Source organism: Talpa occidentalis, unplaced genomic scaffold (assembly GCF_014898055.3).
Source record: "Talpa occidentalis isolate TD23 unplaced genomic scaffold, MPIMG_talOcc4v2.1 talOcc4.3, whole genome shotgun sequence".
Lineage (NCBI taxonomy): Eukaryota > Metazoa > Chordata > Mammalia > Eulipotyphla > Talpidae > Talpa > Talpa occidentalis.
The window spans coordinates 127,711,269-127,738,203 of record NW_023603184.1 but is presented as its reverse complement, the minus strand read 5'-3'; the positions used below and the strand labels follow the sequence as shown (position 1 = coordinate 127,738,203).

General features: G+C 39.0%; 1 protein-coding gene across 6 annotated transcripts in view; it reads left to right on the top strand.

Moving 5' to 3' along the window:
• INO80D (INO80 complex subunit D) overlaps positions 1–22,143 on the top strand; it is a 56,312-nt gene extending 34,169 nt beyond the window's left edge. For all 6 annotated transcript variants that reach the window (XM_037523909.2, XM_037523904.2, XM_037523910.2 and 3 more), the window contains 5 exons: positions 2,921–3,030; positions 4,691–4,824; positions 8,041–8,258; positions 8,954–9,111; positions 10,499–22,143. In XM_037523909.2, coding sequence (XP_037379806.1) covers positions 2,921–3,030; positions 4,691–4,824; positions 8,041–8,258; positions 8,954–9,111; positions 10,499–11,664 — 1,786 coding nt within the window. In that variant the 3' untranslated portion in view covers positions 11,665–22,143. The remainder of the gene's footprint in view (positions 1–2,920; positions 3,031–4,690; positions 4,825–8,040; positions 8,259–8,953; positions 9,112–10,498) is intronic.
• Positions 22,144–26,935: the final 4,792 nt, after the last annotated feature.

Below are 26,935 nucleotides of genomic sequence, written 5' to 3'. Positions count from 1 at the left end.
TTTATTGAAATAAGATTTGAGAATGTTACCTGACTTTGTTTCTTTTTTTGAAGATTTATTTATGCACACAAGAAATGGGGTACAGGCCAGGGGTTGGGGGGGGGAGAGGATTCACCAGAGACAGAGTAGGGAACAGAACAGGCAGATTGACTGAAATACACTGCTGAGGGGAGCAGCGGGCGAGACAGGAGAGGTCTGCTGCGCCATGTGGGTCACCTCCCTGTCTGGGGATCGAACTCAGTAGCTGCAAATAGCTTCATAGTGCTGGTATCAGCTTAATCCCTTGCGCCACCAGGGAGGACCCTGTTATCGGACTTTAAAATAAATACAGTGCTTAGAAATTTTCGTGTTATGTAAGTATTTTAAAATAGTTTTTTAACTACAGAAGTGGTATTTTATATTTTTTACTTATATTTAAAATTTTTCTTTCCAATGTATTTTCTTTTAATAGTTACATTATTCCACATATTTTGTATTCAGAATATTGTGTTGAATTTCTTTTGGGGGAAAAATCCCTTTATAATGCAAATACTAGCTAATTGGACAAAATTTTGAAAAATAAAGCCAAAAGAAGGTGAATAGCTCCATAATATCACTGTTCACAAAACAGAATAAGCACTGTGAACGTTTGGGTTCTAGTCTCTTTGTGAATGTGTATATGCACATGCACCTCCATGTAGTGTGTGTCTGTGTATGGATGAAATCCCCGGTGAATTATGTGTTCGTATTGAAAAGCACAATTGAAGGCCTCCCTGGTGGCACAGTGGGGTTAAGCGTCAGCACTATGAAGCAATCTGCAGCTACTGCAGCATGAGTTCGATCCCCAGCCAGAGAGGTGACCTACATGGCACAGCAGACCTCTCCTGTCTAGCCCGCTGCTCCCATCAGCAGTGTATTTCTGTAGATCTGCCTATTCTGTTCCCTACTCAGTTGCTGGTGAATCCTCTCCCCCTCCCCCCACATCTCTGGCCTACTCCCCAGCTCTGGTATGCATAAATAAATCTTAAAAAAAAAACAAAAAAACAATGGTTGCTTTTGAAATCCAGGATAAAGAAAATGAGGGATTGTGTTGCATACTGGACCTGGTAGATGACTGAACAAAATGTGAAATTTTTCCATAAAAGTTATCCATTTAATATAGAGAGTTCTGGTCTCTCTATTAATCAAGAGAATTTGGGCTTAACTGCCAGCATCGTAAAGCTTTATTTATTTGAAATTGTATATCCTTTTTATGGGCTAAACTGAATGACCCACTTCCCCATTCTCGTGATCCCAACAGATATTGCAGAACTCTTAAATAACTCCTGGTTTTCTATTTGCATTAGCTATTTATTGAAAGCAATAATTATAATAAAAATATTCTTTTGTTTAAATTGTATGTAAATTCATGTCATTTAGATACTATATGACCCTCTCTGATTAATGTAAATCGTTGCATTGGATTTTTAAAAAGATCTTGAAGCAAACAACTTTCAAGATTTTTTTTTTAGTTTTGATACCTGACTTGTGATTTGGACTGTTAAGTAGATTCTTTTTACGTAGTCAGGCATATGTAAAGGCCTAATAATTTGTGATTATTATAGAATCGCACATATAGCTGAGTCTTTCAATGTGGAGGGAGTGAGAACCAGCTTGTCAGACAGGGACAGAAAAGAGATTCTTTACTGCTTTACTACCTAGTTCATTATTCTTTGACTTTTTTTTTTTTTTTTTTTGAACCAAGGGGGATATGGTGCCTCTTTGTAAAATTTAAAAATAAAGTTAAAAGATTTAAATAGTTAAGGTAAAAAGTAGAGGTTGATTTAATGAAAGATGACATTGCACATATCAAGTTTTAAAAATTTGCCTAAAGTGAGTGCATTTTGGAAAATGAGAGCAAATCACTCATTTCTTCATCTCACTATCTACTTCCTCATGTTATTAGGTCAAGTCTTTTAGTGCCTAGCTGTCAGCTAAACGTACTCTTATTTCCACTTTATGGGTGAGGAAGTAGAGGTTTCAGCAAGGCTGAGTAACTTGCCCAAAGTCACACAGCTGGTACTAGGCAGAGCTAAGATTTGGAACCAGGTCTGTCAGATCTAGTCTTTATCACTTCTCTCTATTGTATCTTTGTGAAATAAAAGGAACCAGAATGTCACTTAAAAATAAAACAACCACAGGGCCTCATTGGTGGCCTAAGGGTTAAGTTTCAGTGCTATCATTAAGTCGGCCTGAGTAAAAATGGCCCTAATTTAATCCCCAACCAGGAAGCTGGCCCACATGTGGCACAGCAGACCTCTTCTCTCTTACTTGTACTCCCCTGAGCAGTATGTTGCAGTAAATCTGCTTGCTCTGCTCCCCATTCTGTCTCTCGTGAATCCTTTTACCACTAACCCCCACCCACACACACCTCTGGTCTACTCCCCAGTTCTTTTATGCAAAAATAAATAAATAAAAATCTTTAAACAACAAACAACCACATAGACTTAGTCAAGTTCTTTACAATGTAATTTGTTTGTTTTGTCAATAGATTGGGGGGAAAACTTGATTTGGTCATTGTAACTCACTGCATTTTTTTAAAAGATTTATTTATTTATGCATACAAGAACTGGGGTACAGGCCAGAGGTGTGAGGGGTGAGAGGATTCACCAGAGACAGAGTGGGGAGCAGAACAGGAAGATTGACTGAAATACACTGCTGAAGGGAGCAGTAGGCAAGACAGGAGAGGTCTGCTGTGCCATGTGGGTTGCTCCCTGGCTGGGGATTGAACTTGTGCTGCGGTGGCTGCGGATAGCTTCATAGGGAGGCCCCGTAATTCACTGCATTTTAATTAATGAATGTAGGTAGGTAAAATGTTGGTGTTGCACTGTGGTAACATAATGTTGAAAAACTGCCCCGAATTCTTGAAACATTTTTTAATTAATTTTTTTTCTTGTCTTAGCATAAGTCGGACCAAGTTGAGGGAGGTGGAACCAGCAGCGTGCAGTGGAACTGTGAAGGGTGAACAGTGCACTAACAAAGCCCTTCCATTCACCAGGCATTGCTTCCAGCGTATCCTCTTAACTAAATCGAGTGTTCATTAGAAAGTGTGGATTCATTTATGGCTGTATATTTCTTTTTTCTTTTCTTTTCTTTTTTTTTAAGATTTATCTATCTATTTATTTATTTAATTAATTTATACAGGCACTGGGTACGGTCAGAAGCGCGGGAGGGTGAGAGAATTCACCAGAGCCAGAGGGGGGAGCAGAGCAGGCAGAAGGACCGAAGTACACTGCTGAGGGGAGCAGCAGGTGGCAGGAGAGGCCTGCGCGCCATGTGGGACCCTCCTCCGGTGGCCGGGTTGCAGCTGGGCATCGAACCAGCGCTGCAGAGGCTGCGGGCAGCTTCGCAACCCAGCGCTCAACCGCTGCGCCACTGGGGAGGCCCCTGTGTATTTCTTTTTTCTTTTGTTTTTCTTTAGAACTGGGAAAAGTTTATTATAGGTGACTCTATGGGAGGCAAAAACAGAGGGGTCTTTATTTCATTCTTAAACCAAGTGAATGACTTTTGAAGCTACAACTATTTAATGTTTAAAATCATTATTATGGGGCCTCCCCGGTGGCGCAGCAGTTGAGCGCTGGGTTGCGAAGCTGCCTGCGGCCTCTGCGGCGCCAGTTCGATCCCCGGCTGCTCCTCGGCCACCGGAGGAGGATCCCACATGGTGTGCGGACCTCTCCCGCTGCTCCCCTCAGCAGTGTACTTCGGTCCTTCTGCCTGCTCTGCTCCCCACTCTGGCTCTGGTGAATTCTCTCACCCTCCCGCGCTTCTGACTGTACCCAGTGCATGTATAAACAAAACAAACAAACAAATAAAATAAATAAATAAATAAAACATGCCTCTATAAAAAAAAAAAAGAATTAAAAAAAATCATTATGATGTAACTATTGGTGGAAAAATCAAAAACTATTTTTATGCTTCCAAGAAAGCTATACTGTTGTACAGCAGCAATAACTTACTCTTCTTTACTATCTGATTACTGCCCTTCTCTGTTTTTGTGCATTTTCACAACTTTTTTAGATAGTATTAACTATAAAAGCAAAAAAGGAAAAACAGGAAGATACTTCCTTGTTAGACATACAGTAAATCTTGTGAAAATGTAGTTAGTCGATAAAAGTACAGATGCTTAAATATGTTGATCATGTAAAGCTGATGTTCCAATTTTAATAGTAAGGTTTTGATTTTAAAATAATTTTTCATAAGTTGAAGGTTTCAGTTTGGTATTGGAAATGTGATACAAAAAATCCAAACTTGGCCGAATGATATTTTTATAATTATGTCTCTAAATTTTTTCTTCTTGATAAGTATCATATGCAGGAGTTTTCCTTAATAGAAGTTGGCTATTTAACCATTAATAGTGGAACTTTTAATAGTCATTGTGTAAAAAGGAAATGACCCTTCTTCAAATCACAGCAATCAGTAATGCCATAAAGGAGGCTTATGTTCACAGTCCATTAGCAAAATTGACTCCTTTAGATATATATTCTGATAAATTGGGTTGATAAATTCAATTATTATAATTTTCCCATATTAATAGTTGGCTTGATACGTTATCCTTTATACATAATAAAATGTATACTTATCAAATAAAGTAAGGGAAAGAGTAAATTTTATGTAGAAATTGGAACATTATATAGAGGTTCAGCGATTTTATTCCTAACTTAAAAAAACCCAGATATCCTCTTGAACCGCTCTCAGCAGCTCTTCTCAAGTTGCACGGCCAAGTTTGCAGATGGACAGCAATGCTCTGTGCCCGTATTTGACATTACACACCAGACACCTCTGTGTGAAGAACATGCCAAAAAAATGGTGAGTTCAGATTTGATTTTATACAACAGAGACTTTTAGATGCTGATAGCTATGGACAGCAGGAAGTATCTTGTGACTTTCAGTACCAACTACATGTATATACAAATCACTGTAACAACTTTTGTGAAGTAATACTTTCAGTGCCTGATATTTTCTACTTTGTTCTATTACTGTTAGAAAACAGTAGTCCAAAAAAGTGCTAGTTTTGATGCATTTGAGTTAATTTCATACCACTATTTAAAAAAAGTAAACAGTGTTTCAGAAGTTATTTAGTAGGTACTCAAACAAGGTCATTGTGTTTACCATAGTCTATACGTCTAAAGATGCATTTTCTTATACTTAGCAGGCTTCCACACTTTCATTGCCCATTTCTCCCATTTTTTTTCTATACAATTCTGTAAATATTGAATATAATTTCAGTCAAAAGCCAAACCTTTACATAATCCTATTGAACTTAACTAATTATTGTTCTAGTTAATGCTAGTATCATGAGCCCTAATTCATTCAGAAAAATTTGGAGGCTAAGTCTGAATTAATGAGCTGAATTAAATAATTATATAATCATTTATTTTAGTTTTAAAATGGTTTTTATTGAAGTAGCATTGTTTTATAGCACACAAAGTTCACATATACAGCAGCATAATTTGACATCTGTATATATTACATTGTAATCACCACCAAAAGTCTAGTTTCCATTCTCCTATTTGTTCAATTTACCCACCCTTCTCTAGCCACCCTTGTGTTCCTACAGTCTGAATTTTGTTCTATTTCTTTATCTCCCACAAATAAGTGAAATCATATGGTATTTGTCCTTTTCATCTGACTTATTTCCTTTAGAAGTGGAATAGCTGGGTCATCTGGTGTTTCTGTTCTTAATTTTTTTAATAATCTCCATACTGTTTTCCATTGTGACTGCACCGCTTATGTTCCCACCAACGGTGCGGGAAGGTTCCCTTTTCTCCACATGCTCACTAATGCTGTTGTTTCTGGTCTTTTTGACATTGGCCGTTCTCATAGATGAGAGGGAGAGCTTGTTGATTTGCATGTCCCTAGTAATAAGAGATAGTGATCATCTTTTTATGTGCCTGTCAGCCATTTATATGTCTGGAAATCATTTAAACTAAAAGCATTTTTATTGTTTTCACACATCCGAAACTTGCTAAATTCTTCTGCTATTTGAAGGTATTATGCCAGGTACCTTCTATACCAAAAAAAGTAAACCAACTCTTGCTTCTGTGAGTATGTGACAGTTTTCAGAGGTATAGGGTATCTAAATAGCCAGTGGCCCAGAATTTAATAGTCTAAGGTTGTGATCCTGACATTGACACTTGGTAAATGTTTGCTAGAATCTAATGATTCATTCTTTCTGGACCATAGTTTTCATTTATGTTGTTCAGTAACTTCTACGCTAAATCTGTTTTGTTTTTTAGATTTCTTTTATGAACCATACAATTTAAAATGTATTTAGTTATGAGCTATTCCTGAATTCATTAAATCAAAGATAATATCAATTGTAAAAACCACTGTTGTTTTATATGCCACCAAGACAAAAAAATTCTCCAAGATGCTTTCTTATCACTTAAATTTTTGTTTTTAACTTACCAGATACCTTCTTTAAACTTTGACACTGATTTTCAACTCCTGGTTCAGTTGTATTACTTGACTTGTGAAAGGCAGTATTTTCTAATTTACTTTAGCTGTCACACAGCTTTGTGGTTATTTTCCTTTCTCACTTGATTGTTGCTTTGTGATTGAAAAAAAAAGAAATTGTGGTCTGTCTTCAATAATGAATATTTGCTTCACGAGCAACGTGCCTTTCTGCATACACACCACCTTTCCTTCCACATGTGATACCAGTAATGCACATACCTTTACTTCAAACAATGCCAGTACAAAAAGCTGTGACCAGCTTTAAGCATATGTAGACAGTGCCAACTATAATAACTAGCACCTGGCCAATAGCAGTTGTAAAATACCATTATTGCAAAATCCTCCTTAATTGCAGAGATACTAAAATGTGCATCTTTGAATTGATGAAATATGGCATTCAGATTTAAGGTTCCTAGCTGAAGAAAGCTAGTTATCTTGTCAATTTCTTATTTTTCTTTACTGGTTTATCTTTAATTGCAGCAATTTTATAAGGCTGTATCCCACTGCTTCTCTCTTTACCTTGTCTCCTGGCCCTTAAATTACTTGAAAGACTTTTATTGTGTCATAATTTTCAAGTCTACATCTTCATCGCTCTCTTTATTCCTGTGTACTAGTACAGTTTTCTCCCTCCCTAAACATCTTCATACCTCAAACTGTATGTGAGCCAAACTAATTCTTTAAGTTTTCTTCTGAATCTGTTTATTCTGCTCTGTTCTTTATTCCAACTAATAGTTTCATCATCCATTAATCACTCAAATTGAGTAATTGAAGGGACAATTAGTTCTACATCCCCTTCATCTTTACCACATTCCAGGATCTGTTCTTGAGAATTCTATCTCAGCAACTTCTTTCCCCCTCTCTTTACTTTTAGCTGTTTATCTTGGATCATCTGTTCAAAGAGCCCCCTAATTAGAATTATTACCTCCATCCGTTTACTGCTTCTGTGCATCTCTTTACATTGCTACCAATTAGTCAATCTTTCATGTTACTTCTCTCATCAAAAGTCACCCCCCATTACTTGTAAAATAAAGTTTAGAATGAGATATTGTAAGCTATACGTGAGCTAGTCCCGAATTTCTTCACAATTTACTTTTATATTTCATCACATGTAAACCCTCAGCACCAGTCATATCCAACTATTTGCTCTTAGTTTTGTTTGTGCCACTTTCTTTAACACAGAATAATTTTCCCCCTATCCCAACCAATAAAAATCCTACTTATCTTTTAACACCTCAAACACTTATCTTTTAACACCTAAAGGTAATTGATTTCCCTTTTGTGTGCTCATAGATGTTTGTGTTATTATCACCCAATTTTCTCTATGCTTTATGTATACTTGTATCCGTATTTTTCCCATAGGAGAATTAAGTTGAGCACAAATTTTCTTCATTTTCTTACAATAGCTACCGAATTGTTTTTGAATGTGGGATGAGCTATTTGCATGTATTGAATTGGTTTGAGTTGAATTTTAAAATTTATTTTTTATTCATTTGATTATTGTTAGATAGCTGTTAGGTTTTTTTACAAATAATCCCAGGCTAAAATACACATTTATTCAATCCAAAGGATAATTTCTTGAGAGGTGATAGCTCCCGTAAGGTTCAGCACCAGCAGCAGAGGAAACCCAGGAAAAAAACCAAGCCTCCTGCACTTACCAAAAAACACAAGAAGAAAAGAAGGCGTGGACCTCGTCGACCCCAAAAACCCATTCCCCCTGCAGTCCCCCAAGGGAACCTCAGCATGCCCACCAGCGTCTCACTGCCAGTGGAGGCCTCTCAGATCCGGTCAGTAAAGGAGCCCAAATTTATGTTTCCTTCACATGTTCTGATTGTTCCAGAACATTTAGTTATGTTGACTTGTCTAGTATAAAGAGCTAACTACAGCAGCCATTCAGTATATTGACCTAGACAGTTTAGTTTTCAGTGCAGACTTTACCAAATATCTGCTGAGGTTAGTTCTTGATTATACCAAAGAGAGCAGATGTTGAAATTGAGAATTTTATTGTATATGTTCAGTTTTTTTTCTATTTTAATAGATATTCCATATTTCATAAGAAATCTGATGCATTATTAATTTTGGCCGGGGCAAGCATTTTGACCAAATGAATGTGGTTTCTGTTATAGCTAGAAATTAACTGTTTATCTCATTTAAATATGTACATATATGTGTATGTATTACCAAAGTCTTCTAAAAAGCATTAAGACACTCTTGATATCCCAGATTGTAATTCATTCTACTAACTCAAAGTAAAAATGCTATCTTGAAACAGTTATCTTCTCTTAATGTGTGGGTAAAGGTTGCAGCTATATGTGACTATACACAGTGCAGGCTATTCTTTTGCTTTCAGATTTCCTTATCTTAAGGTGGAAAGGAGACACTGGTTAGGGTTTCTCATTTTCATGTTGGACGCGCTTGTCTCGGTGACATGAGTGTCGAGGTGAAAGGGTAGTGGTGGGGCCAACCATGTCCTGTCCCCCAGGAGCCCGTCCACACCAGAGCTGAGTGCTGATGAGTTGCCGGATGACATTGCCAATGAGATCTCTGACATTCCACACGACTTGGAATTGAACCAGGAAGACTTCTCAGATGTCCTGCCACGGCTACCTGATGACTTACAGGATTTTGATTTTTTTGAAGGTATGGTCAACGTTTTGATTCAAGAAGACTGGTTTTAAAAATGAGTCTGTAAGAGGGAAATAGTATGTTTTGAGATGTTTGAAGCATTCCTCCACATACATAAGACCTTTCACTGTGATTATGAAAATATAACATTGCTAAAAGTATTTCACCCCTTTTTGACGTGAGGAATGTGCATTGTGTCTAACCATCTGACAAGCTTAGTAGAGTGATAGTCTGACAGCTAGGTTTATAACTTTGTTTCTTAAGAATGAGTGGTTTCAGAGCCTCTTTGGTGGTGTAGGGTTTAAAGTCTCAGCGCTATCAGGCTATTGCCAGCCACTGCAGCATGAGTTCCATCCCCGACCAGGGAGCTAACCCAGGGAGCAGCAGACCTCTGCTGTTGCATATTTTGGTAGATCTGCCTGTTCTGCTCCCCACTTTGTCTCTGGTGAATCCTCTCATTCCCCACACCTCTGGCCTAAACCTCAGTTCTTGTGTGCATCAATAAATAAAATAAATCTTTAAAAAAAAAGAATGAGTGATTTTACATTATTTTTGAACAAAGATATTTTTAAACTTGAAGTTTACTGAAGTTTTTTAGAATTTGTCCCAATTTCAATACCCCACCCCCTACTTCAGTTGATGTACACTTTTCCCAACTAAAGTTTGCTTAATCAATTGCTTCTTGCTTTCAGTGGAAATATTTTATATCTTTAAAATGTTTATTTCACTATTCAAAATTGGGTATTTTTGTAGTGGTTAGTCAAGTTGTTGACAATAGATTTTTTTAGTTTGGAAATGGCATTGTAGGCCCATGGACTTCTGGTTTTATGCAAATTAGTTAGAAATGGGAAAGAATGAGAGAAGAATTAGAGAATAACTCAAAGCAATTTCAAAAATAACCCATGAAATGTGTTGTTTCGTGTTGTGCTGAAACAAAACACGTGTATGAAAGTCTGTATGCTAGTTTTCCACAGCTTCCCCTCCAACTGGAAGAGTCTAAGGTTAGAAGAACCAAGGTGGGCCCTACAGTCTTCTGTCTCAACTCTGAACTGATATGATAGGTTTTCTCTCAGTGACTTGAACATAACTTGAGGCAAAAAACTTATGTATAACCAAATAGTCACTGTGAGTCTTAAGTTGGTAATTCTGAGACTCCCTAGGAATTTAACATTAAGATAAGGTGGGTTTTGAAAGCACTGTAACTAAACTGAAGAGATGATACATGGTCCGGGACAGCTGATCCTTTCAGGCCTGTCCTGCAAATTAATATCCCTCTTTTTCCTTCCAATACAATCCTTGGAAACTTCTCTTTCAATGGAGCATTGTTAATCATTCAAAGGGGCCTTGTTCCTGGCTTAAGGTGGGTAACACTGTTGATTCTTGGTGAATTTTGTTTCCTCAGGAAAGAACGGAGACCTCATCCCAACTACCGAAGAGGCCGAGGAACTTGAACGGGCCTTGCAGGCTGTAACCTCTCTCGAGTGCCTGAGTACCATTGGGGTACTTACCCAGTCGGATGGAGTGCCAGTCCAGGAGTTGTCAGACAGAGGAATAGGGGTGTTCTCTGCAGGAACCGGAGCTTCAGGAATTCAGTCTTTGAGCCGAGAAGTCAACACGGACCTTGGGGAGCTGTTGAATGGGCGTATAGTACATGATAATTTTTCTAGTCTAGAGCTGGATGAGAATCTGCTCCGTTCTGCTACCTTGTCCAACCCACCTACACCCCTGGCAGGGCAGATCCAGGGGCAGTTCTCTGCCCCAGCCAACGTTGGCCTTACTTCTGCCACTCTGATCAGCCAGAGTGCACTTGGGGAGAGAGCCTTCCCAGGACAGTTTCATGGACTTCATGATGGCAGCCATGCCTCCCAGAGGCCACATCCTGCCCAGCTGCTGAGCAAGGCAGATGACCTAATCACCTCACGACAGCAATACAGCAGTGATCACTCACACTCCTCGCCCCATGGAAGCCATTATGATAGTGAGCACGTGCCGTCTCCCTATAGTGACCATATCACGTCTCCCCACACAACATCTTACTCTGGTGATAATATGGCAGCTACCTTTTCAGCAGAGATGCCCATCATGGCGCAGCACTTGCTCCCCACCCAACTTGAGGTGCCACTTGGAGGAGTCGTAAACCCCAGAACTCACTGGGGTAATCTCCCTGTCAACCTTGGAGATCCCTCTCCATTTAGCAACCTTCTCGGCGCAGATGGACATCTTCTTTCCACTTCCCTGTCCACGCCACCCACCACTTCGAACTCAGAGACCACACAGCCTGCCTTCGCCACCGTGACCCCCAGCAGCTCCAGTGTGCTTCCGGGGTTACCGCAGACCAGCTTCAGTGGCATGGGGCCTTCTGCTGAACTTATGGCCTCCACCTCTCCCAAGCAGCAACTCCCTCAGTTCAGCGCAGCCTTCGGCCACCAGCTGAGTTCTCACAGTGGCATTCCCAAGGACCTGCAGCCCAGCCACAGCTCTATAGCCCCTCCTACAGGCTTCACAGTAACAGGTGCCACAGCTACAAGTACCAATAATGCATCCTCTCCCTTCACCTCCCCTAACTGAGCGTGTCTGTGTTTGCAGGCAGGTGGGGAACTTGGTGTTTTCTATCTTTGTTTCCTCTTTATCACCCCTTCCCCTTTTCCTAAAGAAGATTTTAAAAATAACAGATGGGGACACAAGGGGAACTCCCTTTTCCAGTTAAAACAAGTTACCCGCAGTGGACCTCGCTTCAGTGTTCACATGTGCTCCTGCGCACTGGTGCTCATTCCCTCCTGGCAGGTTCACTGCACCCCAGTGGTTTCCTTAGTGGTTCAGCACAGTGACTGGATAGAATTGATTTTTAGCAGCAAGTCCTAGAAGTGGAAGATACCTCAGATTACCAGTGCCCTTTACTATTTCCTAGTATTCAGATAACGCTTTCCATTATATTGCCAGATCTTTATAGGTGGTTCTAGATAGAAAGTTCCTATTAACTGAGTTCCTGTGTAAGAGGTAGCAAATGGTGTGCAGGGGCAGATCGCGGCTCTGACTGCACCAACCGCTAAACGCCACATGAGGCCAGGATTCCATTCCCACTTATGATCATGTTTCATTAAAAAAAAAGAAAGTTGGTCTCTTGACCGCCAGTGTGTATGTGTACACCCCGTGTGTGTTCTTGTGCAGGCCAGGGAATGGCTGTCCCGTTGGTGTCTTTTTTTCCTAATGAGTATGGTTCTTATCTCTCCTTACCCACATCTCACAACCCTGATAAGGTTGGTCATTTCCCACTGAGTTCACCAAGTTTCCTGAACAGAGAGGGTGGTGGATTAGAGGTGAGAATAGCACAACCCTTTTCTGTTAAGTTATCCCAAGGAGGACAGAGCACAGGAAGCTGAATGCTGGGTGTGCTTGGGGGAGGGAGGAGAGGGCGGGACTGCAGCTGCTGAAATTCTGAGGCTGGTGGTGGCTGTGTTGCCTTTTCAGACATGCATTTGTTTTGAATCCCTCTCCCGTGGAATACATTTGCAAGATGTAAAAAAATATACCATTGGGATGTGCAAGCAGGATAGGTCAGGCAGATGTGGAAAGGCGGGCCCTGCAAACTCCTTGATCCATCTTTTGCTTTTGAATTTTTCATGTTTACGGTAGTGATTTTTGGTAAGATTTGTAAAATGTTGAAGACACTTGTAGAATCAGTGTACCAGTTGTGAAGTGATGTGTAATATCTGAAGGATATACATTTTGAAGTTTCAAAGCAGTATATGGAAATGAGACAAATTTTACGCACCCTTCAGTACTTTAAAAAAAAAATTAAGTACTTAGATTTAAATTTGGGGGAAACTTTTTTAAGATACAGGATTATAGGGTTAAAAGTCATATTGGGTAGTGTAGTAAGTTGGTGACTATAGAATGAATATGTGAGTTTTCTTTTTACCTGCCTTCTCCCCTCTACCTGCCACCCCCGTGGAACTAGATTTTAAAGGCATCTTTTCTCTACTTTTGCAGAGAAGTTTCACTGTCCCCTGAGATATACCATTGGCTATTTATACCTGAGTAGTCTAATTTACATATATATATTTTAAAAGATGAGTAGAGAGAACATATCTATTAATGATGTGATATAATAATTCATTTGTCAGGGAATATTTGATCTTAATTCCTTTTCAATAGGTAAAGATTTGGATGTATTTTCCTACTTCCTATATGTATTCTCTTTATGCCATGCTAATTCTAACCAGTCCCTTCTTTTGAAAGCTTTTCTTTCTCTGCTTTTTAAAGGAATGATGGTGGTCAGCAGGCATTATGCAGATACCACGTGCCTGAGATAATGGAGGGGAAATGTCACGTGACTGTATGAAATCATTATATGCCCTATTTTGTATTTATTGAAGTTTCTTTTTGTGGGCCAAAAATGTGTTTGTAATATATTTAGTTTTTTTTTTTTTTTAATCATGATAATTGATTGGAGGATTTATTTTTAATAGCTTTGCCTTTTTTTGCAGATTGAAAAATTTCTAAATTATAAATTATGTCACAAAGCAAAATTATATTTGGTATCACCATAAATTTCTATTCCTAGTGGTGAGAATAGTTAATTTGACTATTTCTTACCTGTGAGCCTATGTTAGCAAGCTTTTTTATGTTACTGTACTGTAATGAAATGATTCTTCTGAGTAGTTACCTCTGCTCAAAAGTGTCATTTAGTTTGCTAAACTCTTTCACATCCCAGTACAATCCTCACTAGAAAACCATCCATTCCCAGCGATTGACTTGGTCTCCTTTGTATGCTAATTACAGGTGGTAGCAGAAGAGCACATTGACTTTCTTCTCAGCCCTTCTCTCACAGTGAAGGAAAGTCTTGGGTAGTTGATTTGTCCCTCATGGTAGCTGCTTGAAATTCTTCAGTTATCAAAGCTGAGTTTGCAGTAAGTTGCACATTTTATAGTTTGCAATTTTCTGTTGTATGTGCATTTAAAAGCCCTTTTCTGCTTTCTAATAAGGAGGCATGAAATGATCAGGAATGTTGCCAGTTACAGCTTCACACCAAAAATTTTGAGTAAATTCATTTTTGTTTATAGACGCCCACGATGATAGCTGAAGAAAGGGCACCTGTAGAAAGTACCAGTGTAGATTTTGAGGAATTAGCAAAAAAACAAAAGTTTTCCTCTCATTTCATCTACTTCAAAATAAAATCTGAGCTTACAGTTTGCTTTACTTTTGCCATTTCTTGTGAGTCCCTTTTTGGAAGAGAAAACATCTGTGAACCCAGGGATATCCGTTATGGTCTTCTAGCTAATGGATGCTTCTAGTCTGTCGGTAGTAGGTTTGCTATGGATATGTAAAGAAAGGAAGTGTCTTTTGCTCCAGAAATATAAACAATTAGTGTCTTCTAAAATAATACTTATCATAAGGCAATACTGGAATCAAAACAAATTTTAAATAAGGTCCTAAATAGGTGAAAGCTAGCTTTTATCCTAGTGTTAAACTCATGAGAAATAGTACAACGAAGCCTCATTCTGTTTCTGCAGTTCTTTGGGACCATTTATAAAGGCCAGTTCGATTGTATTAATGTGATTTAATGTACAAACTTGCTGCAGTTAATGGGTGCATTCTGTATTCTGAGAATCTGAATTCCATTCTAATGTATGATATTCACTGGCTGTGATCTGTAGCATCTCAAGAAAAGATGTGTTTTCTCTCCTTTACTCTCTACACAATTGTTAGTATTATTTTAATTAAAGTACTTAAGACATTGTTTTTTTTCTCTGTAAAAATGGCTTAGCAATTTGCACATCTGGGTAGGTTATGTAGCTAGTAAACAATCCACAGTAGTAAATAGCAATTACACTTAACCCACCAAGTGACAGACTATGCAATGGAACTTTTTCTAATTAATGTCGCATAGCTTATTCGGTGAAGGATTATTTTCTCTAGAAACCTACCATGTGAGATAACTGCTTTATAAATGACTTCCTGAGCAATTTCATGTGGGCAAGCGGTGTGGTGTGTCTAGTGTCCCTCCGTGAAAAGATTATAATTTAATGAGAAGCAAATAGTAGGTGTGGAGATCAACTTGGAAAATGGATTTCTTTTCCTCAAAATTTTACTGTGTTTAGTAGCTTTAAGGCTAAAGAAAGCTACTACTTTATCTTTTCCAAGTAATTCTTTATAAGACTTATTTCTTAAATAAGCCCAGTCTTTTCAACTGCAAGTTAAGAATCATCATTTTTTGTGACTAACACTAAAACTTAATCAGAGTTCATTCTCCATCCATGATGACAGTCCACAGAGACAAAGACAGTTCTTTGATTTGGCAGAAAAGGATGTATGTGACGACACAGGTGCCCTGTCTGACAACTTTCATCTCATGTGAAAGATTCTATATTTCTAGACCTATACCACTCAGTTTTTACCAATTGGCACCAAACTTTGAGCATGGAGGTTCCTCCCATGCTGTCCATCCCGCGATGCTTGCCTGTCCTTCCCGCGCCTGCGCCTGCGCCCTGGGGTGGCAGTGATGGCTGGTGAAAAGCTTTCTTGGTGATGTTTGTGTGAGGCCATTGCCTTGTGGTGAAATTGGTATTGTAAAAAGATGAGGCTATTAATAACACTAAACTAATACGTTTGAAATCATTTGAAAAACTTTAGATGTCAAAGTTTCCAGTTTATCCTCTTTCTTTGTACTCTCTTAAAAATTCTATTAAATTTTATTTTTAATATGAAATATATTAAATAACCTAGTAGGATGGTCTTCTAAATGATCAGCAGAACTCTGCAGTTTAATATGGGGGCAGTTTAAAGGATTCCTTGAAAGAAAATGTAGTCATACTGAATAGTCTGCACTTTTGTAGCTCTTTCATCACTAACACCTACATTGCTCCAAGGATTTTTTTCACCTGATGGAAAGATACTTCTTGGGGAGGGATGAGGTTGGGCATAGGTATGTGATCAAATTCAGTTCCCTGCTCCATACATTAAAAATAATTGATTGAATCTTCACTGACATTCTATAGAAAGTTAACACAGTTTAATGACCTCTTAATATCTTGAAATTCCAATATCACATTCTGGGTGGGGGAAATGAAATCCTCATTTAGTAGGTGACAGAAACATTTTAAATGCTATCTTTGAAAATATTTGAAGTGAAATATCAATGAGGAACATATCTGGACATCTGTTAAGCATTTCCCCTGGCCAGTGAGTTAGGAAAGAAAACACAAAACATTTATGAATAATTATGTCTCCCCTAATTACCAGTGTTGTTCACATGAAAATTGTGGGTGAAACTTAGAGAGCCTGATTTCTGTATCAAAAATTCTCTCTTCACTCCAGCTCTTCCCTGTTAGCTTCCTAATCAAAGGAAATACGGCATTTCCGAGAGACAGCAAATTTGGTGTGACTCTTTACCCTAGGTTCCTGTATCTTTGGCTACTTTGAATGGCAGAGTTTTGGATGATCTAAAATTCATTGTGGAAAATAATCTTAAGAGAAACCTGTCTAACTTCTAGTGAGCTACGCAGGGCAGTGAAACTTTTCTTCCTCTGGCCACTGCCTGCGCGCCCCAGCCCGCCCCAGTCCTGAAGTATGCACACCCAGATCTGCGCTGGTAGAATCTTTCACTTGTTTTCATTGTTTTAAGCTGGGGACCACTGATGTAAGCTCTATATGCACCCAAAGTTCCCCTTGGAAGAATTTCCAGCATGCAGTGCAGAAGGCTCCATGCAGCTCAATTGCTGCACCATTGCCTTTACTTGGGGAATATGCTGATTTGCCCTGAACTGGCCCCACCTGCCTCGTTAAGGTACAGTTGGCTCCAGCGGATTGGTGTGAAGTGGTGGGAAGTTTGAAACTTGTTGACCATTGTCTTCATCTGCTTGGAAGAGTTGAATCAGCTCCTCTCAACAGTGATGGTTCTTTTCACTGTATAGTGTTGAGTATGTCTCAGGGATTCCTTGTGGAAATTAGGGCAGTTTTTAAAATAAAATAGTTTTAAAAGAAACTAAAGGTGACTCATCATCAAAGAGAGCGCAAGAAAGAGAAACGTTTGGTTTCACAGCCCACAATGTCTGGCACAGGACCTCTTTCCTTTCTCCTTCAGGCTCTTGACTCAGCACCCAGCATCCTTTCCCATCACGCACAGCTTTAAAACTTTTATTTAAAAATTTCCTTCCCCAATGAGCTTTCAGAATACTTATTGTAGATTTTAAGAGAAAAAGGTATATTAATTTATGCTATTAACATCACCTCATAAATTATAAGTTTTATACTAAAGCTGTATTGAGTGTAATGAATTATGTTGCCTATGTGTTTAATAGCTTAAAAAATATATGAGCTTTTTTTTTTTTTTTTACAAAACAAACTAGTGAAGCACCTTTTTACACTGGATCTCTGCCGTGTCAAGGTGTCTAGCTATCCTTTGCTACCTTGCAGATATATAAAATAAAAGGATATCCTGGGGCCTCAAAATGTAGAACACCTTTAGACCTTTATTACCGCTCATAGAACTGTTGAGAATCATGTTTCTTTAGTAAATGATCTGTGGTTTACACTTTCGATGGCTAGAAACTTAGTTACAGGGTAAATAGAAAAACATAGATCAAGTAAAACTCCCAACTACTGTAGCTGGAATTTGTAAACTGTTTTTAAGACCTCTTTTATTTCCTATGGATTTATTCTTTAATTTACAGTTTAATTTGTAAGTTGGGAAGTAAAATAGAGAAAATAATAAATCTAGATGTTCTCAGTGTCTTATTCAGGAACTTTTTATCCCTCCTCACTAAGGAATTCCCACTGTGACTTAAAAATAGATTTAAATTACTGTGTGCATGTAGATGTCTGTGTTTTTACACACATGCAAAAATATACATTGGGGGCACGTGTGTGAGAAAGATGAATGTGTGCTTAGGTAAAAATAGAGAAAGGTAGCAGAATGTATTATAGAAATATGTTTTATGTTGAGGATTTTGGAATTACTTTCTCATTGTCTCTGTTGTATAAATACACCAAATTCTTCATTATGCTATGTTAAAAGGCTAGCTCTGATATCATGTGCTTTTTATTTTAACCTTTTGATTAACTTATATTACACCTTGTTTTGAAAATAACATGCGAAACAGCAGATTATAAAACCAGCCTCTCGCTTTTAAAAGCATAAAAATCAGAGAGAGATCCAGATGTGAGCAGTTTTTATCTGTGGAATGATGGGACCAGTGATCAGTTGAATCTTTTTTTATGTTAATATATTTCTTCATATCCTGAGTTAGAAAATATTGTTGCTCATCTTTTCTTGGTGAAGTTAAGAAAACTATAGGCCTTTTATTAAAAAAAGCATTTTTTTGAAGGGGCTGCTGTGTTCACCATGCATATTTCAAAGCTGGGAGGATTTCAGGATATCAGTTATTTCTGAAAAATGTTTTTAATTAATCAGTCATGCTATTATTTATGAAGGTAAAGTGCCCCTGCCCCCAACATCATATTTTGCCTACAGGAAAAATTATGCTACCCTTGACTTTACCTGGATTCATATGGAATTAAAAAAAAAAAATACATTCCTGTATTTTGAGTTTTAAATTGTCATTTTGCTCTACATTCATTACTGGAGTATCTGGTGGTCTAAAATAGTCAAAACTAGATTTGTTATTAAATGCTCTGATCACATTTATTTTTAATAGTAAAAAACATTTACTTTAAAATATGTCAAACAACTTCTGATAATACACTGAATTTGTAGTTGTCTTTGAAGCCTCATTCATCTTAGATATAGTCAAGACCTAGGAAAACTTTATATATTGTTCTTTTTTTACAGTTGTATTTTTGCAGCATCTCCCAGTTTCACTCAACTCTTGCTTTATGGATTAAAAAAAAAATCTGCATATTTCTTGTACATATGCATGCAAATGAAAGAAGGGAGTTTGTATTGGTGCCATTTCTCCCTTCAGTTAGTGGTTAATGGGATTTGCTAGAATAAATTCCCCCTGATTGAAGGGTGAAAATAGACCCTTTTGTGTATATCTGTACAGAGATGTGTATATGGGATGTGGTGGCACTTTGCTGAATGTGAACTTGCCTTGTCAATGGAAAGATTGAAAAGTATTATGTTTATTTATACATTTGTATAAATCTATATATACACGTATGTATATGTGTGTGTATAGATAAAGCTATATACATATATTTCCCTAAAAAATGTGTGTGTATAATAGATAAACAGCCTTTGTTAAGCAAGATTATATGTCTATGGAAAATTCTGGATTATTCTGTAAGCAGAAGGAAGTGACAATGTAGAGTATATCATCAGAGCATACTGAAATGGAAGTCCTTTGGATTATAGTCTTGTGTATGGTTATTATAATTAGTTCCTGCCAGAACTATTCTTACTTGCCATTTCTACTTTTCTTTGTCTTTACTACCTTCTTAGTCAGTCTCTCATCACTTAAAAACCATACTTCACTTGTGGTTTTTCCCCCTGTATTATGTCCTTTCTAGCCAGCAGACTTAAGCTAATTTCCTTTGACTTCTCAAGATTTACACAAAGTTGTCCTTTAAAGATCTTTATCTCCGAGTTTCCCAGAATATAAAAAGTTTTGGTTATATGTTCTATAGTAATTTTGAGAAATTGGGCATTCATCTTTGTATCAAAATGAACAAGCAAACAAAAAACCCAACATTCAAACAAAACCAATCTGGAAGTTTTACCTCAATAATTTTGGGACACATAAATTGGAAGAAGAAAATGATTATGATTTTATGATTCATATTAGGTTTAAGTCCATTTTCTCATTTATTAGCATTAACTTATCTTAACAAATTGGTTTTTGTGGTTTAATCATAAATTTAACATTTTCAATAATGGAAAAAAGTCAGACGTGAGCCTCTTGAATTCTATAACTCATTTTACTCATGATGAAACTGCTCTAATGAATTCTTGTGTAATGAATTCTGGTATGTTTCCTTCTGACTTTTCTTACACTTGTAACATTCTGTTTTAACTTTGCTGCAGCTCTCTAGAAAACTTGCATCCCTATATATTGTGCCTTTAAAGCTCTTATGCACACACAGACAAAAAGTGTATATATACATGTTGAAGCATGTGTACATATACTTTGGTATAGACTCACACAGTATGTCTCCAGTATATATTGTGGGAGTAGATCTATAGATATTCAAAGGCAATGAAATGTTGCTCTCTAGATATATATGTATATAAATAGTGTTGATATACTGTATATACACATGTATATGTATGAGTTTTAAATGGCAATCTTACATTTAGCAAAATGCTGCCCCTACTGGAATATTGTCACTGCAATGGCAGTTGTATGTAATGATTTAAAATACATTAGCAAAAATTATTTAAAGAACATTTAAAAGTCATCTAAAGACATCTACACATTATTTATTTATCTTCCTTTCCCTTTTATTGTTCCTTTTTTTAACTGAGGGAGACTGTCATTTTAAAAATGCTATCTGTCCCATGGGAATCAGAGAGAGAGGTGGAGATGCACTCTGGGCACCCTGTGCAATTTTTCCTCTCTGAAATGGAGACGCGCCACAGACCAGCCTGTTGATTTCAGTTATAAAGCAGTCCTAATATTTCCATTAGTGTATGTCCTCTACTATCTCCTGGATTGACTTAATTCACCAATTTGCCTCTTCATTTCATTAATAAATAGTGATCATTGAGATCATTTTGCCTGGGGAAAGTTAACTACTCTCTAGCTGCAGGGAAATATATCTCCTAATTATTATTCTGCCTTTTTGAAATTCAACTTTGCGAGATGGCCGCTTCTCTTGATGCGGTCTTAAGCATGTTTTGCTTTATTTAGTTAATGGTCTTCCCAACATTTTTTTGAAAAAAGAACTCCAAGTCTGTATGCAATTAACAGATTTAATTGTTATTCCCCACAGCTTCAGGTATTTTTCACTGATACATCAATTTGACACACTGAATGAAGGAATATTAAGAAAAAGCTGTTAAATATTTTATTTTATGATGAGTCAGCAGCAAGACCTAAACAGTGAGAGGAAGGTAGATAGACAATCCTCAATTTTAAGATGTTACGAAAAAGCAGTGAAGAAAGAGGACCCTCTGAAGACTGAAATGAAGAGCTTGGGGTTTGAGTGACTTGAGAGTAGCTTAGCTGGAACTTGATATCAGAAGCAGCCTTTAACGAAAGCCTCTTCTTGGCGGTTGTGTGGTACTAACTAGATACTAGAGTATGAAGTGTCAGCTGGAATCAAGTTGCAGTGGGAAATCAAAGGTGAGGTAGCTTATTCAAAACCAGTAAATGACAGACAGTTTGCCCAGTTTTAAAATCTAACCAAGTAACTGCACGGTAGCAAGGACTAGCAGCTCTCTAAGCCCTTTTTCAGTGTTCTCATTCACCTTGGCACACGAGTATGTTGAACACGCCATACATTAAAAAATATTTACAACAACAAAAAAAGCTGCTTAAAGGGAACTTACAAACTGAGAATCTTCTCTGCATTTGTGTTAATAGTGGCTGGGAAGTTATATGCACAAAAGCTAGGAGCCACTTCTTTCTGCACAGATTATAGGAGCAAGATGAGATTGGCACATCTTGTTAAGTAAGAGCCCCTGCTTTGGATAGAAAGGCATTTCTATGGCATGGTGTGGTGTTGCTGAGGGTGGCCACCCTGTGGGAGGTGATGAGCTTTTGGTTTGTAATTTCCCTTTAAACAAGGAGAGATGGCTCACATTTTCCATATATATCTCAATGAATGTACTGTATTACTGTTTTAAAAATTTGATGAAATAATATCGGATTGGTCTCCTTTGTTATCTGGTCCTTGTTTAATTTGTTTAAGGGTTTTTGTATACAAAAGTTTACATTTTTATGTATATTTTTCTTGTGTAAAAACTGATGTAATATGTGTATAAAACACTGTATGTATTATCTGTATATAGTGTGACAAAATGATTTTTCTTTCTTTCTTTTGGATGTATTAATAAATCTTGCTGTGAAGTAGCCTTGGTTTTACTATAATTGCCTGGATATTGATGGAAACTGCTAATACAAGGTAGGTATTTCTCGCCCTCCCCCCCAATTTTGTTACTAAAATAGAGTAAATTTTTTTTTAAGATTTATTGATTTATGCATACAAGAACTGGAATGCAGGCCAGAGATGGGCGGCGGTGGTGAGAGGATTCACCAGAGACAGAGTGGGGGGCAGAATAGGCAGATCTACTGAAATACACTGCTGAGGGGAGCAGCAGGTGAGACTGGAGAGGTCTGCTGCACTGTGTGGATCAGTTCCCTGGTAGGGGAACGAATTCAGCCCGGAGGGGATTGAACTCCCATGGTCATATTGCTGAGGCTTAACCCCTAGGCCACCAAGGAGGCCCTAAAACAATGGTTTTCTAATGTTTTGTTATTTTGCTTGTTAGCCTTTACAAATGCTAAAAAGCTTAAACACTTCTGTTTCGGTTTTGATGACCTAAAGTATTGTATTCACGTTCATGTGCTGGGCAGAGGCTGGCCTCTCCTGTATGTGTTGTCCGCTGGCCTTTCCAGCAAGTGGCCCCTTACTCCCTGTGGACCCAGCCTGCAACTACTACTGCCTGTGTGACTTCTTGCCTTTGCCCTTGTTGACTAACCAGTACTCAAGCTTCCTAATCACGCTATGCCTTTTGGCTCTTTTCATGGACTTTTGCGTGTCTTTGCTTCCTCTGTAATCTTTCCCAGGACCCTCTTCTAGTTCACCAAGATGTAGGGGCTGACTCCAGCACAGCACCTGTCTCCACATGGTCCCTATGCTGGTGTCGGGACACTTGTCAGGAGCTGCTATCAGACTATTTTCCACTTGTCTCCCACTTTTCCTGAACAGCCATCAGTAGACAGTTTCTAGTGGCTTAAGAGGAAGTCAGCCCTTTTAGAATATAGCCTCAGGCTGAAAAACTGCTTTGTCCCCTCTTGGCAGTGACTCATCAGCAACAGAGCAAACTATCTTCTGTGTTGTGGTAATCTGGCCCCTTTTGTTTTGGTGTTGCCTGGGGGACAAAGGACATGACAAACTGGCCCATTTGCTCACTGTCCTTTTGCCATCTGTGTGCATATAAACTGGCTCCTTTTTTCTCTACTGGCGGAATCTGTCTCCCTTGCTTGACTTGTTCTGTCTTTCCTTGCCATCCTCCTAGTTCTTTTCCAAATATGCTGCAGAGAAGTTTTATTTATTTTTTAAAGATTTATTTATTTATGCATACAAGAGCTGGGGTGCAGGCCAGAGATGCAGTAGGCATGGGTGAGAGGATTCACCAGAGATAGAGCAGGGAACAGAACAGGCAGATGTACTAATACACCTTCCTGGTGGGGGATCAAACTCATGCTGCAGGGTCTGTGGATAGCTTCATGGTGCTGCGAGTTAACCCCTTATGCCATCAGGGAGGCCCCTAGAGAAGTTTTAAAAGACAAACAAGCCATGGAACAAACTAGATCAGACAGGATTTTCCCAGGTTATATTTTATTTATTTATTTTTTAAAAGATTTATTTATTTATGCATACAAGAACTGGGGTACAGGCCAGAGATATTGGGGGGTGAGAGGATTCACCAGAGAGAATGGGGAACCGAACTGGTAGACTGACTGAAATACACTGCTGAGGGGAGCAGCAGGCGAGCCAGGAAAGGTCTGCTGCACCATGTGGGTTTATCCCTGGCCAGGGATCAAACTTGTGCTGCAGTGGCTGCGGGAAGCTTCATAGGTTGCATCTTAACCCCTTGTGCCACCAGGGAAGCCCCCAGATTTTATATATATATGTATTTTTTTTAAAGGATTTTTATTTATTTATTTACACAAGAACCTGGGTACAGGCCAGATTCGCGGGGCGGGGTGGGGGGGTGAGAGGATTCACCAGAGACAGAGCAGGGAACAGAACAGGCAGACTGACTGAAATACACTGCTGAGGGGAGCAGCGGGCGAGACAGGAGAGGTCTGCCACGCCATGTGGGACCCTCGCCGGCCGGAATCGAACCTGCGCTGCAGAGGCTGCGAACAGCTTCACAGCGCTGTGCTCAACCGCCTGCACTACTAGGGGAGGTCCGCCCCCAGATTATATTTTAAAGGCACCTTCTTTGCTCTGGCAATTCCTGATTATTGGAATAGCAACACACTCACCATTTCTGCACAGTGCTTTCTTGGGAGCAAATTTGTCATCCACTCAATTGTTGGCATTGGGAAAATGTTCAGATTTGTTTTGGTACCATTAAGACTATTTGTTGGGGACCTCCCCAGTGGCGCAGCGGTTGAGTGCTGGGTTGTGATTCTGACTGTACCCAGTGCCTGTATAAATAAATAAAAATAAATCTTTAAAAAAAAAAAAGACTATTTGTTGGAATAACAGCCTTGGAGTCTAAGTTAATCAATTATTCAAAGACTAATTATTTGTTCTGTTTATTATCCAAGCTCCTTAGGTCTCTTGACTTTTCCACCTTGTTTTACGGACATTGCGTGTAGTATGAACACAAGTCCCACAGTATACACAGGGCAAATAGGGAGCATCAGTCTGTTATAAGAGTTATAATTGAAGATCAAGAAGATGTGGCATGTATATACAATGGAATATTATTCAGCAATCAAAAAAGATAAACTCATGCCATTTGCAGCAATGTGGATGGAGCTAGAAGGAATTATGCTCAGTGAAATTAGCCAGAAGGAAAAAGAAAAATATCGGATGGTTTCACTTATAGCAGGAATATAGGGGAACCCAATAAGACATCAGTGTAAAAAAATAATAACAGTACAAAACACAACAAAGCAAAAATGGACAATTATAAATCAGAGACATATGCGGGGGAGGCGGAGGGAGAGGGATCAGAGGGAGGGAGGGAGGAGCACAGGGGACTGAGGTGATGGTGCACGGGTGCCTTGGGGAAGGAAACTCTATGGGGACTACACCTGAGGGGGTGGGGGAAGCAATATTGTTTAAAAATGAACAATGGGGCCTCCCTGGTGGCGCAGGGGTTAAGATGCAACCTATGAAGCAATCCGCAGCCACTGCAGCATGAGTTTGATACCCGGCCCACCAGGGAGAAACCCACATGGCAGGACCGACCTCTCCTGTCTCGCCCGCTGCTCCCCTCAGCAGTGTATTTCAGTCAATCTGCCTGTTCTGTTCCCCACTCTGTCTCTGGTGAATTCTCTCACCCTCCCCTGCATCTCTGGCCTGTACCCCAATTCTTGTATAAAAATACATAAATCTTAAAAAAATAAATAAATAATAAAAATGAACAATGATGTAAAAAATTAAAAAAATTAATATAAAAAAGAATTATAATTGAAGAATCTAGTGGAGAGGGAGCTTCTTAAGTGAGCTTAGAGTCTTAGTTATTCTAGTGGCCCTAACACTGCCCTTGTTATTTCTTTAGTAGCCAGCACAGAGTATTCTTGAACATCCCATAGCCACACTAGAATATGAGAAACAGAAGGTAATTTAAACTAACTCCATAATGCAAGAACCATTCTTTTATTTTTAAGATTTATTTATGTATATAAAAGCTGGGGTGCAGGCCAGAGGTGTGGGGGGTGAGAGGATTCACCAGAGACAGCGTGGGGAGCAGAACAGGCAGACTGACTGAAATACACTGCTGAGGGGAGCAGCGGGCGTGATGGGAGAGGTCTGCTGCGCCATGTGGGTCATCTCCCTAGTCCTGGATGAACTCGTGCTGCAGTGGCTGCAGATAGCTTCACTGTGCTGACGCTTAACCCCTTGCACCACCAGGGAGGCCCCCAAGAACCATTCTTTATAGAGCTCTTCTGCCTTCCTCCCTTTTAGGTAGCCCATCCCATTATTGGACATCAAATAAGACAACCATACTCAGCTGAAATCTATAAATTGCAATCACTGCTGCATAGCCTGCATTTGGGGGCATGTCAATCAAGTACTTATTCTCCTCCCCACAATGAAGAGCTGGGTGCTGCCACTTGCTTATTTAGGGACCTTGTTTAGCAAATATCTTCACTTCCCATGTCTTATATTTCTTTATGAATGAAAGAAGTTGAATGATTGTATTTAAAGTATCTTGTAATTAAATAAGTCTAGGATCTTATGATTTTAGTAGTGAAGTCAGTTTTTTTCACTTATTAGTTCCTAGTTATTCTTAAAGTTGGAATTATAAACATGATTTTATAGCTGCTAGATTAAAGTGTACCTATAATGCTACCTAGCAAATAATTAATCCTTGATTCTTCTCCCTCTATTAGAGGATAAGGGCACATTTTCTCCTTGTCCCTCAAATCTCACCTTATACCTCATCTTCAAATTTTTTTTAAGATTTATTTATATGTGTAAGAACTGGAGTCCAGGCCATAGGTGTAGGGGGTGAGAGGATTCACCATAAACAAAGTGGGGAGCAGAACAGGCAGACTGACTGAAATACACTGCTGAGTTGAGCAGTGGGTGAGACAGGAGAGGTCTGCTGTACCATGTGGGTCAGCTCCTTGGCCAGGGGATTGAACTCATGCCACAGTGGCTGGCAATAGCTTGATAGTGCTGAGATTTTATTTTATTTTTTTTTTAAAGATTTATTTTTATTTATTTATACAAGCACTGGGTACAGTCAGAAGCGTGGGAGGGTGAGAGAATTCACCAGAGCCAGAGCGGGGAGCAGAGCAGGCAGAAGGACCGAAGTACATTGCTGAGGGGAGCAGCGGGCGGCAGGAGAAGTCTGTGCGCCATGTGGGATCCTCCTCCAGTGGCCGGGGAGCAGCCGGGGATCGAACCAGCGCTGCAGAGGCTGCGGGCAGCTTTGCAACCCAGCGCTCAACCGCTGCGCCACCGGGGAGGCCCAATAGTGCTGAGATTTTAACTCCTGCGCCACCAGGGAGGCCCCATCTTC